Genomic DNA, 13,075 nt, shown 5'->3' on the forward strand with positions numbered 1-13,075 from the left:
ATGTTTTCTGTCTTTAACGCTTGCTGTAACTGTGATAATTCCGCTTACAGTCACCAGTCAGCACGGACACGCTTTAGAGCGTAACACTGCTGACAGTACCGCCGTAAACTGACAGATTCTTCACGACACTTTACGGCAGTTAACGGCTGGGACACCGGAGTTTAAATCCTGTAAGTGTAGTTGTTGTCAGAGATAGTTTAACAAATAAAACAAAGCCAGCAGACTGAAGGTAGTTCTGTTTAAACAGGTTTGATTAATCCTGTCTGGGATCTGCTCGTCTGGTCTGAAAGAGGCTCACACTGATGTTTGAACCCGGTAAGTTCATGTTAGCACGGTAGCCAAAACTAAGGTTATTCCGAGCTAACTTTACTAAAGTTTGATAGCCAGACTGACTATCTAACTAACCAGTCCGCAGCTAACCTGTGGGATTAGGTTAATCCCGCCTTTTTAACCGTAAATGTTCGTTAACGGTCCCGGAGTCTGTGGCCAGACTAAGACCATCATAATCTAGATTAGATTAAACTGCAGTCACAGCTGTAGACGTCCTGGTTTTAACCATCAATACCCTCCTAACCTGGGCAGAAATATTCCCGAGTTTTCCTCCTAGTTCTGGGTTTAAATGATTAAAAAAGCATTTACATCAATAGGTGGCTAAACCAGGTGTTTTTAACCCTTTAAATCCCTCTGCCCTCCTCATCTTTACTACCCTTACTACCCCTGCTGTTAAATCAGCATGCATCAGTGTTTTTCAGAAATCTCTTCAGCAACTTCAGACCTGCTCAAATCTACCAAACATTCAATACATTTAAAGATTTTAACTCTTTAAACGCCAGTTTATTTGAAATATTTCATTTTTTTACAGCAAAAACCGCAAAAAGTGAATTATTTTCCATATAATAAATAGTAGAAAGATGGGGCTTTGGGGGTGATGAGAGTCTTGGATGGGTCAAAGATGATCAACAAAACTGATGTGATTGCATTAATATTTTTAGGTAATGTCAGAAATACCCTCTGGACACCTTGGAGGCTAAAATGCCTCCATTGACTTCCATTAAACCAGGTTTTTTAATCTCACTGTCACTGCAGTATAAAATCATGCATTCTTTAATGTCAGCATTTCAATGTGAAGAAGTCTAGAGAAACTTAACATTTTTACCGTATTCAACCAGATTCAAGCATTTACTCATTGTAGGACCATGCACCACATTCTTCTGTTTTTGCCCGTTATATTATGAAATATTGTAAAAAAAAAATACAAGGACAATGAAATCAGTTTTGTTGCTAATCTTTGACCCATCCAAGACTCTCATCAGCACCAAAGCCCCTTCTTTCCACTATTATTTTCGTGGAAAATAATTCACTTTTTGTGTTTTTGTAGTAAAAAATAAAGTATTTCAAATAATCAAACTGGCATTTAAAGGGTTAAAATCTTGAAAATGATTGCATGTTTGGTAGTTTTGAGCAGGTCTGAAGTTGTTAAAGAGATTTATGAAAAAAAAGGAGAAAAAAATATTGACGTATGCTGATTTAATGGCAGTTTTTTGTATGTGTACATTTTCGCCTCAAAGGTGTCCAGAGGGTGGTAAATTCACTGAGAGAGTCTGAATGACATTTAAGAGTAAAACATGTTAGATTTCAAAAATTTAACCAGAAAGAAAAGATCCGGTAAAAATTCATGCCACAAGCTGTAAAACTAACAAAATGATCACAAATTAAAAACAAAAAAACCTTGAGAAAAATGGTGAAAAATGCCTGAGGAGGGCAGAAGGGTTAATTCTAACTCAGTCATGTTGGAGTCCCTCACAGCTCTGCACCGGCTGATTGTGCCAGTATGAACCTAGTATGAACCCAGTATGAACCTAGTATGAACCCAGTATGAACCCAGTATGAACCCTGTATTAACCCTGTGTTAACCCTGTATTAACCCAGTATTAACCCCTTTATTAACCCCTGTATTAACCCTGTATTAACCCTGTATTAACCCAGTATTAACCCCTTTATTAACCCCTGTATTAACCCTGTATTAACCCAGTATTAACCCAGTATTAACCCTGTATTAACCCAGTATTAACCCAGTATTAACACCGTATTAACCCTGTATTAAGCCTGTATTAACCCCTTTATAAACCCCTTTATTAACCCAGTATGAACCCAGTATTAACCCTGTATTAACCCTGTATTAACCCAGTATTAACCCCTTTATTAACCCCTGTATTAACCCAGTATTAACCCTGTATTAACCCAGTATTAACCCAGTATTAACACCGTATTAAGCCTGTATTAACCCTGTATTAACCCAGTATTAACACCGTATTAAGCCTGTATTAACCCTGTATTAACCCAGTATCAACCCCTTTATTAACCCCTTTATTAACCCAGTATGAACCCAGTATTAACCCCTTTATTAACCCAGTATGAACCCAGTATTAACCGAGTATGAACCCTGTATTAACCCTGTATTAACCCAGTATTAACCCCTTTATTAACCCCTTTATTAAGCCCTTTATTAACCCAGTTTTAACCCAGTATTAACCCTGTATTAACCCTGTATTAACCCAGCATTAACCCCTTTATTAACCCCTGTATTAACCCTGTATTAACCCAGTATTAACCCAGTATTAACCCTGTATTAACCCTGTATTAACCCAGTTTTAACCCCTTTATTAACCCCTGTATTAACCCTGTATTAACCCAGTATTAACCCTTTATTAACCCTGTATTAACCCAGTATTAACCCCTTTATTTACCCAGTATTAACCCAGTATTAACACCGTATTAACCCAGTATTAACCCTGTATTAACCAAGTATTAACCCTGTATTAACCCTGTATTAACCCTGTATTAACCCCTTTATTAACCCAGTATTAACCCTGTATAAACTCTGTATTAACCCTGTATTAACCCTGTATTAACCCAGTATTAACCCAGTTTTAACCCAGTATTAACCCAGTATTAACCCTGTATTAACCCTGTATTAACCCTGTATTAACCCAGTATTAACACAGTATTAACCCTGTATTAACCCTGTATTAACCCAGTATTAACACAGTATTAACCCTGTATTAACCCTGTATTAACCCAGGATTAACCCTGTATTAACCCTGTATTAACCCAGTATTAACCCAGTATTAACCCCTTTATTAACCCAGTATTAACCTAGTATTAACCCAGTATTAACCCTGTATTAACCCTGTATTAACCTAGTTTTAACCCAGTATTAACCCAGTTTTAACCCTGTATTAACCCAGTATTAACCCAGTTTTAACCCCTTTATTAACCCAGTATTAACCCTGTATTAACCCAGTATTAACCCTTTATTAACCCTGTATTAACCCAGTATTAACCCCTTTATTAACCCAGTATTAACCCAGTATTAACACCGTATTAACCCAGTATTAACCCAGTATTAACCCAGTATTAACCCAGTATTAACCCTGTATTAACCCCTTTATTAACCCAGTATCAACCCTGTATAAACTCTGTATTAACCCTGTATTAACCCTGTATTAACCCTGTATTAACCCAGTATTAACCCAGTATTAACCCTGTATTAACCCAGTATTAACCCAGTATTAACCCTGTTATAACCCAGTTTTAACCCAGTATTAACCCAGTATTAACCCAGTATTAACCCAGTATTAACCCTGTATTAACCCAGTTTTAACCCTGTATTAACCCAGTTTTAACCCAGTTTTAACCCAGTTTTAACCCAGTTTTAACCCTGTATTAACCCAGTTTTAACCTAGTATTAACCCTGTATTAACCCAGTTTTAACCCAGTTTTAACCCAGTATTAACCCTGTATTAACCCAGTTTTAACCCAGTATTAACCCTGTATTAACCCAGTTATAACCCAGTTTTAACCTAGTATTAACCCTGTATTAACCCAGTTATAACCCAGTTTTAACCCAGTATTAACCCTGTATTAACCCAGTTTTAACCCAGTTTTAACCCAGTTTTAACCCAGTATTAACCCTGTATTAACCCAGTTTTAACCCAGTATTTACCCTGTATTAACCCAGTTATAACCCAGTTTTAACCCAGTTTTAACCCAGTATTAACCCTGTATTAACCCAGTTTTAACCCAGTATTAACCCTGTATTAACCCAGTATTAACCCAGTATTAACCCAGTATGAACCCAGTATGAACCCAGTATTAACCCAGTATGAACCCTGTATTAACCCTGTATTAACCCAGTATTAACCCCTTTATTAACCCCTTTATTAACCCAGTATGAACCCAGTATTAACCCAGTATTAACCCTGTATTAACCCTGTATTAACCCAGTATTAACCCCTTTATTAACCCCTGTATTAACCCTGTATTAACCCAGTATTAACCCAGTATTAACCCTGTATTAACCCAGTTTTAACCCCTTTATTAACCCAGTATTAACCCTGTATTAACCCAGTATTAACCCTTTATTAACCCTGTATTAACCCAGTATTAACCCCTTTATTAACCCAGTATTAACCCAGTATTAACACCGTATTAACCCAGTATTAACCCAGTATTAACCCAGTATTAACCCAGTATTAACCCTGTATTAACCCCTTTATTAACCCAGTATCAACCCTGTATAAACTCTGTATTAACCCTGTATTAACCCTGTATTAACCCTGTATTAACCCAGTATTAACCCAGTATTAACCCAGTATTAACCCAGTATTAACCCTGTATTAACCCAGTATTAACCCAGTATTAACCCTGTATTAACCCTGTTATAACCCAGTTTTAACCCAGTATTAACCCAGTATTAACCCAGTATTAACCCAGTATTAACCCTGTATTAACCCAGTTTTAACCCAGTTTTAACCCAGTTTTAACCCAGTTTTAACCCTGTATTAACCCTGTATTAACCCAGTTTTAACCCAGTTTTAACCCAGTATTAACCCTGTATTAACCCAGTTTTAACCCAGTATTAACCCTGTATTAACCCAGTTATAACCCAGTTTTAACCTAGTATTAACCCTGTATTAACCCAGTTATAACCCAGTTTTAACCCAGTATTAACCCTGTATTAACCCAGTTTTAACCCAGTTTTAACCCAGTTTTAACCCAGTATTAACCCTGTATTAACCCAGTTTTAACCCAGTTTTAACCCAGTTTTAACCCAGTATTAACCCTGTATTAACCCAGTTTTAACCCAGTAGTAACCCTGTATTAACCCAGTTTTAACCCAGTTTTAACCCAGTATTAACCCAGTTTTAACCCAGTATTAACCCTGTATTAACCCAGTTATAACCCAGTTTTAACCCAGTATTAACCCTGTATTAGCCCAGTTTTAACCCAGTTTTAACCCAGTATTAACCCTGTATTAACCAGTTTTAACCCAGTTTTAACGTTTCAGTATTAACCCTGTATTAACCCAGTTTTAACCCAGTATTTACCCTGTATTAACCCAGTTATAAGTTATAGCAGTTTTAACCCAGTTTTAACCCAGTATTAACCCTGTATTAACAGATTAATCAGTTATTCAGTAGTAACCCTGTATTAACCCAGTTTTAACCCAGTATTAACCCTGTATTAACCCAGTTTTAACCCAGTAGTAACCCTGTATTAACCCAGTTTTAACCCAGTTTTAACCCAGTATTAACCCAGTTTTAACCCAGTATTAACCCTGTATTAACCCAGGATTAACCCCTTTATTAACCCAGTATTAACCCAGTATTAACACCGTATTAACCCAGTATTAACCCAGTATTAACCCAGTATTAACCCAGTATTAACCCTGTATTAACCCCTTTATTAACCCAGTATCAACCCTGTATAAACTCTGTATTAACCCTGTATTAACCCTGTATTAACCCTGTATTAACCCAGTATTAACCATTCAGTTTAACCCAGTATTAACCCAGTATTAACCCTGTATTAACAGTATTAACCCAGTGTATTAACCCTGTTTATTAACCCTGTTATAACCAGTTTTAACCCAGTATTAACCAGTTATTCAGTATTAACCCAGTATTAACCTGTATTAACCTGTTATAACCCAGTTTTAACCCAGTTTTAACCCAGTATTAACCCTGTATTAACCCAGTTTTAACCCAGTAGTAACCCTGTATTAACCCAGTTTTAACCCAGTTTTAACCCAGTATTAACCCAGTTTTAACCCAGTATTAACCCTGTATTAACCCAGTTATAACCCAGTTTTAACCCAGTATTAACCCAGTTTTAACCCAGTATTAACCCTGTATTAACCCAGTTATAACCCAGTTTTAACCTAGTATTAACCCTGTATTAGCCCAGTTTTAACCCAGTTTTAACCCAGTTTTAAGTTTAACCCTGTATTAACCCAGTTTTAACCTAGTATTAACCCTGTATTAACCCAGTTTTAAGTTTTAACCCAGTATTAACCTGTATTAACAGTTTTAACAGTATTAACCCTGTATTAACCAGTTATAACCCAGTTTTACTTAACCCTGTATTAACCCAGTTATACCAGTTTAACCCAGTATTAACCTGTATTGTTTTAACAGTTTTAACCCAGTTTAAGTATTAACCTGTATTAACAGTTTTAACAGTATTTACCCTGTATTAACGTTTATAACCCAGTTTTAGTTTTAACCCAGTATTAACCCAGTTTTAACCCAGTATTAACCCTGTATTAACCCAGTTATAACCCAGTTTTAACCTAGTATTAACCCTGTATTAGCCCAGTTTTAACCCAGTTTTAACCCAGTATTAATCCAGTTTTAACCCTGTACAGGAACATCTCCAAATTGAGAATAGCAAGAAAAAGTTGAATATCAGACTGGACAGAGGTCCAGAGGACAGTCACTGACACCCTCAACAAGGAGGGGAAGGTCAAAGGTCATTGCTAAAGAAGCTGCTAGTTCACAGAGTGCTGTTTCCAAGACCTGGACTACAGACCAGTCCTAGACATGGACTACAGACCAGTCCTGGACATGGACTACAGACCAGTCCTGGACATGGACTACAGACCAGTCCTGGACATGGACTACAGACCAGTCCTGGACATGGACTACAGACTAATCCTTGACATGGACTACAGACCAGTCCTGGACATGGACTACAGACCAGTCCTGGACATGGACTACAGACCAGTCCTGGACATGGACTACAGACTAATCCTTGACATGGACTACAGACCAGTCCTAGACCTGGACTACAGACCAGTCCTGGACATGGACTACAGACCAATCCTTGACCTGGACTACAGACCAGTCCTAGACATGGACTACAGACCAGTCCTTGACATTGACTACAGACCAGTCCTGGACATGGGCTACAGACCAATCCTTGACAGGGACCTCAGACCAGTCCTAGACATGGACTACAGACCAGTCTTGGACATGGACTACAGACCAGTCCTTGACATGGACTACAGACCAGTCATAGACCTGGACTACAGACCGATCCTAGACATGTACTACAGACCAGTCCTGGACATGGACTACAGACCGATCCAAGACCTGGACTACAGACCAGTCCTAGTCATGGACTACAGACCAGTCCTAGCCATGGATAACAGACCAATCCTAGACCTGGACTACAGACCAGTCCTAGACATGGACTACAGACCAGTCCTAGACATGGACTACAGACCAGTCCTTGACATGGACTACAGACCGATCCAAGACCTGGACTACAGACCAGTCCTGGACATGGACTACAGACCAATCCTAGACCTGGACTACAGACCGATCCAAGACCTGGACTACAGACCAGTCCTAGACATGTACTACAGACCAGTCCTGGACATGGACTACAGACCGATCCAAGACCTGGACTACAGACCAGTCCTAGTCATGGACTACAGACCAGTCCTAGCCATGGATAACAGACCAATCCTAGACCTGGACTACAGACCAGTCCTAGACATGGACTACAGACCAGTCCTAGACATGGACTACAGACCAGTCCTTGACATGGACTACAGACCGATCCAAGACCTGGACTACAGACCAGTCCTGGACATGGACTACAGACCAATCCTAGACCTGGACTACAGACCGATCCAAGACCTGGACTACAGACCAGTCCTAGACATGGACTACAGACTAGTCCTGGACCTGGACTACAGACCAGTCCTAGACATGGACTACAGACCAGTCCTGGACCTGGACTACAGACCAGTCCTAGACCTGGACTACAGACCAGTCCTAGTCACGGACTACAGACCAGTCCTAGACATGGACTACAGACCAGTCCTTGACATGGACTACAGACCAGTCCTGGACATTGACTACAGACCAATCCTTGACATGGACTACAGACCAGTCCTAGACATGGACTACAGACCAGTCCTAGACCTGGACTACAGACCAGTCCTGGACATTGACTACAGACCAATCCTTGACATGGACTACAGACCAGTCCTAGACCTGGACTACAGACCAGTCCTAGTCACGGACTACAGACCAGTCCTGGACATGGACTACAGACCAGTCCTGGACATTGACTACAGACCAATCCTTGACATGGACTACAGACCAGTCCTAGACATGGACTACAGACCAGTCCTAGACCTGGACTACAGACCAGTCCTGGACATTGACTACAGACCAATCCTTGACATGGACTACAGACCAGTCCTAGACCTGGACTACAGACCAGTCCTAGACCTGGACTACAGACCAATCCTTGACATGGACTACAGACCAGTCCTTGACCTGGACTACAGACCAGTCCTAGACATGGACTACAGACCAGTCCTAGACCTGGACTACAGACCAGTCCTAGACATGGACTACAGACCAGTCCTAGACATGGACTACAGACCAGTCCTTGACCTGGACTACAGACCAGTCCTGGACATGGACTACAGACCAGTCCTTGACATGGACTACAGACCAGTCCTGGACATTGACTACAGACCAATCCTTGACATGGACTACAGACCAGTCCTAGACATGGACTACAGACCAGTCCTAGACATGGACTACAGACCAATCCTAGACCTGGACTACAGACCAGTCCTAGACATGGACTACAGACCAGTCCTAGACATGGACTACAGACCAGTCCTAGACATGGACATCATCAGACCACATCCAAGACCTGTCAGAACAGACTCCTGGAAGACTGGACATGGACTACAGACCAATCCTAGACCTGGACTACAGACCGATCCAAGACCTGGACTACAGACCAGTCCTAGATATGGACTACAGACTAGTCCTGGACCTGGACTACAGACCAGTCCTAGACATGGACTACAGACCGATCCAAGACCTGGACTACAAACCAGTCCTAGACATGGACTACAGACCAGTCCTGGACCTGGACTACAGACCAGTCCTAGACATGGACTACAGACCAGTCCTAGTCACGGACTACAGACCAGTCCTAGACATGGACTACAGACCAGTCCTTGACATGGACTACAGACCAGTCCTGGACATTGACTACAGACCAATCCTAGACATGGACTACAGACCAGTCCTAGACATGGACTACAGACCAGTCCTAGACCTGGACTACAGACCAGTCCTAGACCTGGACTACAGACCAGTCCTAGACATGGACTACAGACCAGTCCTAGACATGGACTACAGACCAGTCCTAGACACTACAGAACCTCAGTGGACTACAGACCAATCCTGACATGGACTACAGACCAGACAGACCAGTCCTAGACATGGACTACAGACCTCAGTGACTGAAGACCTGGGACCAGTCCTTGGACTACAGACCAGTCCTATATCTTGACTACAGACCAGTCCTAGACATGGACTACAGACCAGTCCTAGACCTGGACTACAAATGTGGTATTTCTGGTGTCAGTCCACTCCTGAACCAGAGACCACATCAGAAGAGTCTTACCTGGGCTGTGGAGACAAAGAACTGGACTGTTCTGGTCTCAGTGGTCCAAAGTCCTCTTCTCAGATGAAAGTACGTTTTCATGTCATTTGGAAATCCAGGTCCCAGAGTCTGGAGGAAGAGTGGAGAGGACCAGAATCCAGGTTGCTTGAAGTCCAGTGTGAAGTTTCCACAGTCAGTGATGATCTGGGCTGCCATGGCATCTGCTGGTGTTGGTCCTCTGGGTTTTTCAGGTCAAAGGTCAGCGCAGCCATCTACCAGGACATTTCAGAGACCTTCATGCTTCCTCCTGCTGACCAGCACCATGGAGATGCTGATTTCATGTTCCAGCAGGACTTGGCACCTGCCCACACTGCCAAAGGTACCCAAAGCTGCTTCAGTGACCATGGAGTTACTGTGACTCTGAGCTGAACCCCATAGAGGATCTATGGAAGATGAGAGACACCAGACCCAACAATGCAGATGACCTGAAGGCCGCTATCACAGCAACCTGGGCTTCATTACACCTGAGCAGTGCCACAGGCTGATCGCCTCCATGCCACGCCGCACTGATGCAGTAATTCATGCAGAAGGAGGCCCAACCAAGTATTGATGCATAGAAATGAACAGACTTTTCAGAAGCCTGACATTTCTGTTGAAAACATCCTTTTTAATTGATCTTATGGAATATTCTCATTTTCTGAGACTCTGAATTTTGGGCTTTCTTATCTGTGAGCCATAATCATCAACATTTCAAGAAATAAAGGCTTGAAATAATTCACTCTGTGTGTCACAAGTCTATATAATATATGGGTTTACCTTTCTGACATGAGGGACAAACTTTATGATGATATTCTCATTTTTTAGATGTAGCTGTAGATAAATGGAGTTGTGTGATCGTCTGGCTGTTTCATGCTGTCGTTCTTCCTCCTCTCTCTCTTCCAGGTCATCGCTGCTCTCAGACTGAAGCAGCTCAGTGACGATGAACAGACTGACTGTGGGAGAGAAACCGTCTCAGAGCAGGGTCAGTCCTTCAGCCATCACTCTATCAGAACCCCACTGATGACCTTCATCATCATCACTCTTTTATTCTGTACTGTCAGAACCTCTGCGATGAAGACTGACGACCTTCATCATCATCACTCTTTTATTCTGTACTGTCAGAACCTCTGTGATGAAGACTGACGACCTTCATCATCATCACTCTTTTATTCTGTACTGTCAGAACCTCTGTGATGAAGACTGACGACCTTCATCATCATCACTCTTTTATTCTGTACTGTCAGAACCTCTGCGATGAAGACCTGACAACCTTCATCATCATCACTCTTTTATTCTGTACTGTCAGAACCTCTGTGATGAAGACTGACGACCTTCATCATCATCACTCTTTTATTCTGTACTGTCAGAACCTCTGCGATGAAGACTGACGACCTTCATCATCATCACTCTTTTATTCTGTACTGTCAGAACCTCTGTGATGAAGACTGACGACCTTCATCATCATCACTCTTTTATTCTGTACTGTCAGAACCTCTGTGATGAAGACTGACGACCTTCATCATCATCACTCTTTTATTCTGTACTATCAGAACCTCAGTGATGAAGACCTGACGACCTTCATCATCATCACTCTTTTATTCTGTACTATCAGAACCTCAGTGATGAAGACTTGACGACCTTCATCATCATCACTCTTTTATTCTGTACTGTCAGAACCTCAGTGATGAAGACTTGACGACCTTCATCATCATCACTCTTTTATTCTGTACTGTCAGAACCTCAGTGATGAAGACCTGACGACCTTCATCATCATCACTCTTTTATTCTGTACTATCAGAACCTCTGTGATGAAGACCTGACGACCTTCATCATCATCACTCTTTTATTCTGTACTATCAGAACCTCAGTGATGAAGACCTGACGACCTTCATCATCATCACTCTTTTATTCTGTACTGTCAGAACCTCAGTGATGAAGAACCTCTGTGATGAAGACTGACGACCTTCATCATCATCACTCTTTTATTCTGTACTGTCAGAACCTCTGTGATGAAGACCTGACAACCTTCATCATCATCACTCTTTTATTCTGTACCGTCAGAACCTCTGTGATGAAGACCTGACGACCTTCATCATCATCACTCTTTTATTCTGTACTATCAGAACCTCTGTGATGAAGACCTGACGACCTTCATCATCATCACTCTTTTATTCTGTACTATCAGAACCTCTGTGATGAAGACCTGACGACCTTCATCATCATCACTCTTTTATTCTGTACTATCAGAACCTCAGTGATGAAGACCTGACGACCTTCATCATCATCACTCTTTTATTCTGTACTGTCAGAACCTCAGTGATGAAGAACCTCTGTGATGAAGACTGACGACCTTCATCATCATCACTCTTTTATTCTGTACTGTCAGAACCTCTGTGATGAAGACCTGACAACCTTCATCATCATCACTCTTTTATTCTGTACCGTCAGAACCTCTGTGATGAAGACCTGACGACCTTCATCATCATCACTCTTTTATTCTGTACTATCAGAACCTCTGTGATGAAGACCTGACAACCTTCATCATCATCACTCTTTTATTCTGTACTATCAGAACCTCTGTGATGAAGACCTGACAACCTTCATCATCATCACTCTTTTATTCTGTACTATCAGAACCTCAGTGATGAAGACCTGACGACCTTCATCATCATCACTCTTTTATTCTGTACTATCAGAACCTCAGTGATGAAGACCTGACGACCTTCATCATCATCACTCTTTTATTCTGTACTATCAGAACCTCTGTGATGAAGAACCCCTGTGATGAAGACTGACAACCTTCATCATCATCACTCTTTTATTCTGTACTATCAGAACCTCTGTGATGAAGAACCCCTGTGATGAAGACTGACAACCTTCATCATCATCACTCTTTTATTCTGTACTATCAGAACCTCAGTGATGAAGACCTGACGACCTTCATCATCATCACTCTTTTATTCTGTACTATCAGAACCTCAGTGATGAAGACTTGACGACCTTCATCATCATCACTCTTTTATTCTGTACTATCAGAACCTCAGTGATGAAGACCTGACGACCTTCATCATCATCACTCTTTTATTCTGTACTATCAGAACCTCAGTGATGAAGACTTGACGACCTTCATCATCATCACTCTTTTATTCTGTACTGTCAGAACCTCAGTGATGAAGACTTGACGACCTTCATCATCATCACTCTTTTATTCTGTACTGTCAGAACCTCAGTGATGAAGACTTGACGACCTTCATCATCATCACTCTTT

At 41.2% G+C, this 13,075-nt stretch overlaps 1 protein-coding gene across 3 annotated transcripts in view; it reads left to right on the forward strand.

Annotated features, from left to right (window-relative positions):
- The first annotated feature begins 23 nt into the window (after positions 1–23).
- Positions 24–13,075, forward strand: part of rad17 (RAD17 checkpoint clamp loader component) — a 71,277-nt gene continuing 58,225 nt past the window's right edge. For 2 of the 3 annotated variants that reach the window (XM_041787879.1, XM_041787878.1), the window contains exons 1-2: positions 24–315; positions 10,711–10,789. In XM_041787879.1, the coding sequence (XP_041643813.1) occupies positions 10,748–10,789 (42 nt within the window). In that variant the 5' untranslated portion in view covers positions 24–315; positions 10,711–10,747. The remainder of the gene's footprint in view (positions 316–10,710; positions 10,790–13,075) is intronic. The other variant, XM_041787877.1, reaches the window with a different exon arrangement.

Source organism: Cheilinus undulatus, linkage group 5, assembly GCF_018320785.1.
Source record: "Cheilinus undulatus linkage group 5, ASM1832078v1, whole genome shotgun sequence".
Taxonomy (NCBI): domain Eukaryota; kingdom Metazoa; phylum Chordata; class Actinopteri; order Labriformes; family Labridae; genus Cheilinus; species Cheilinus undulatus.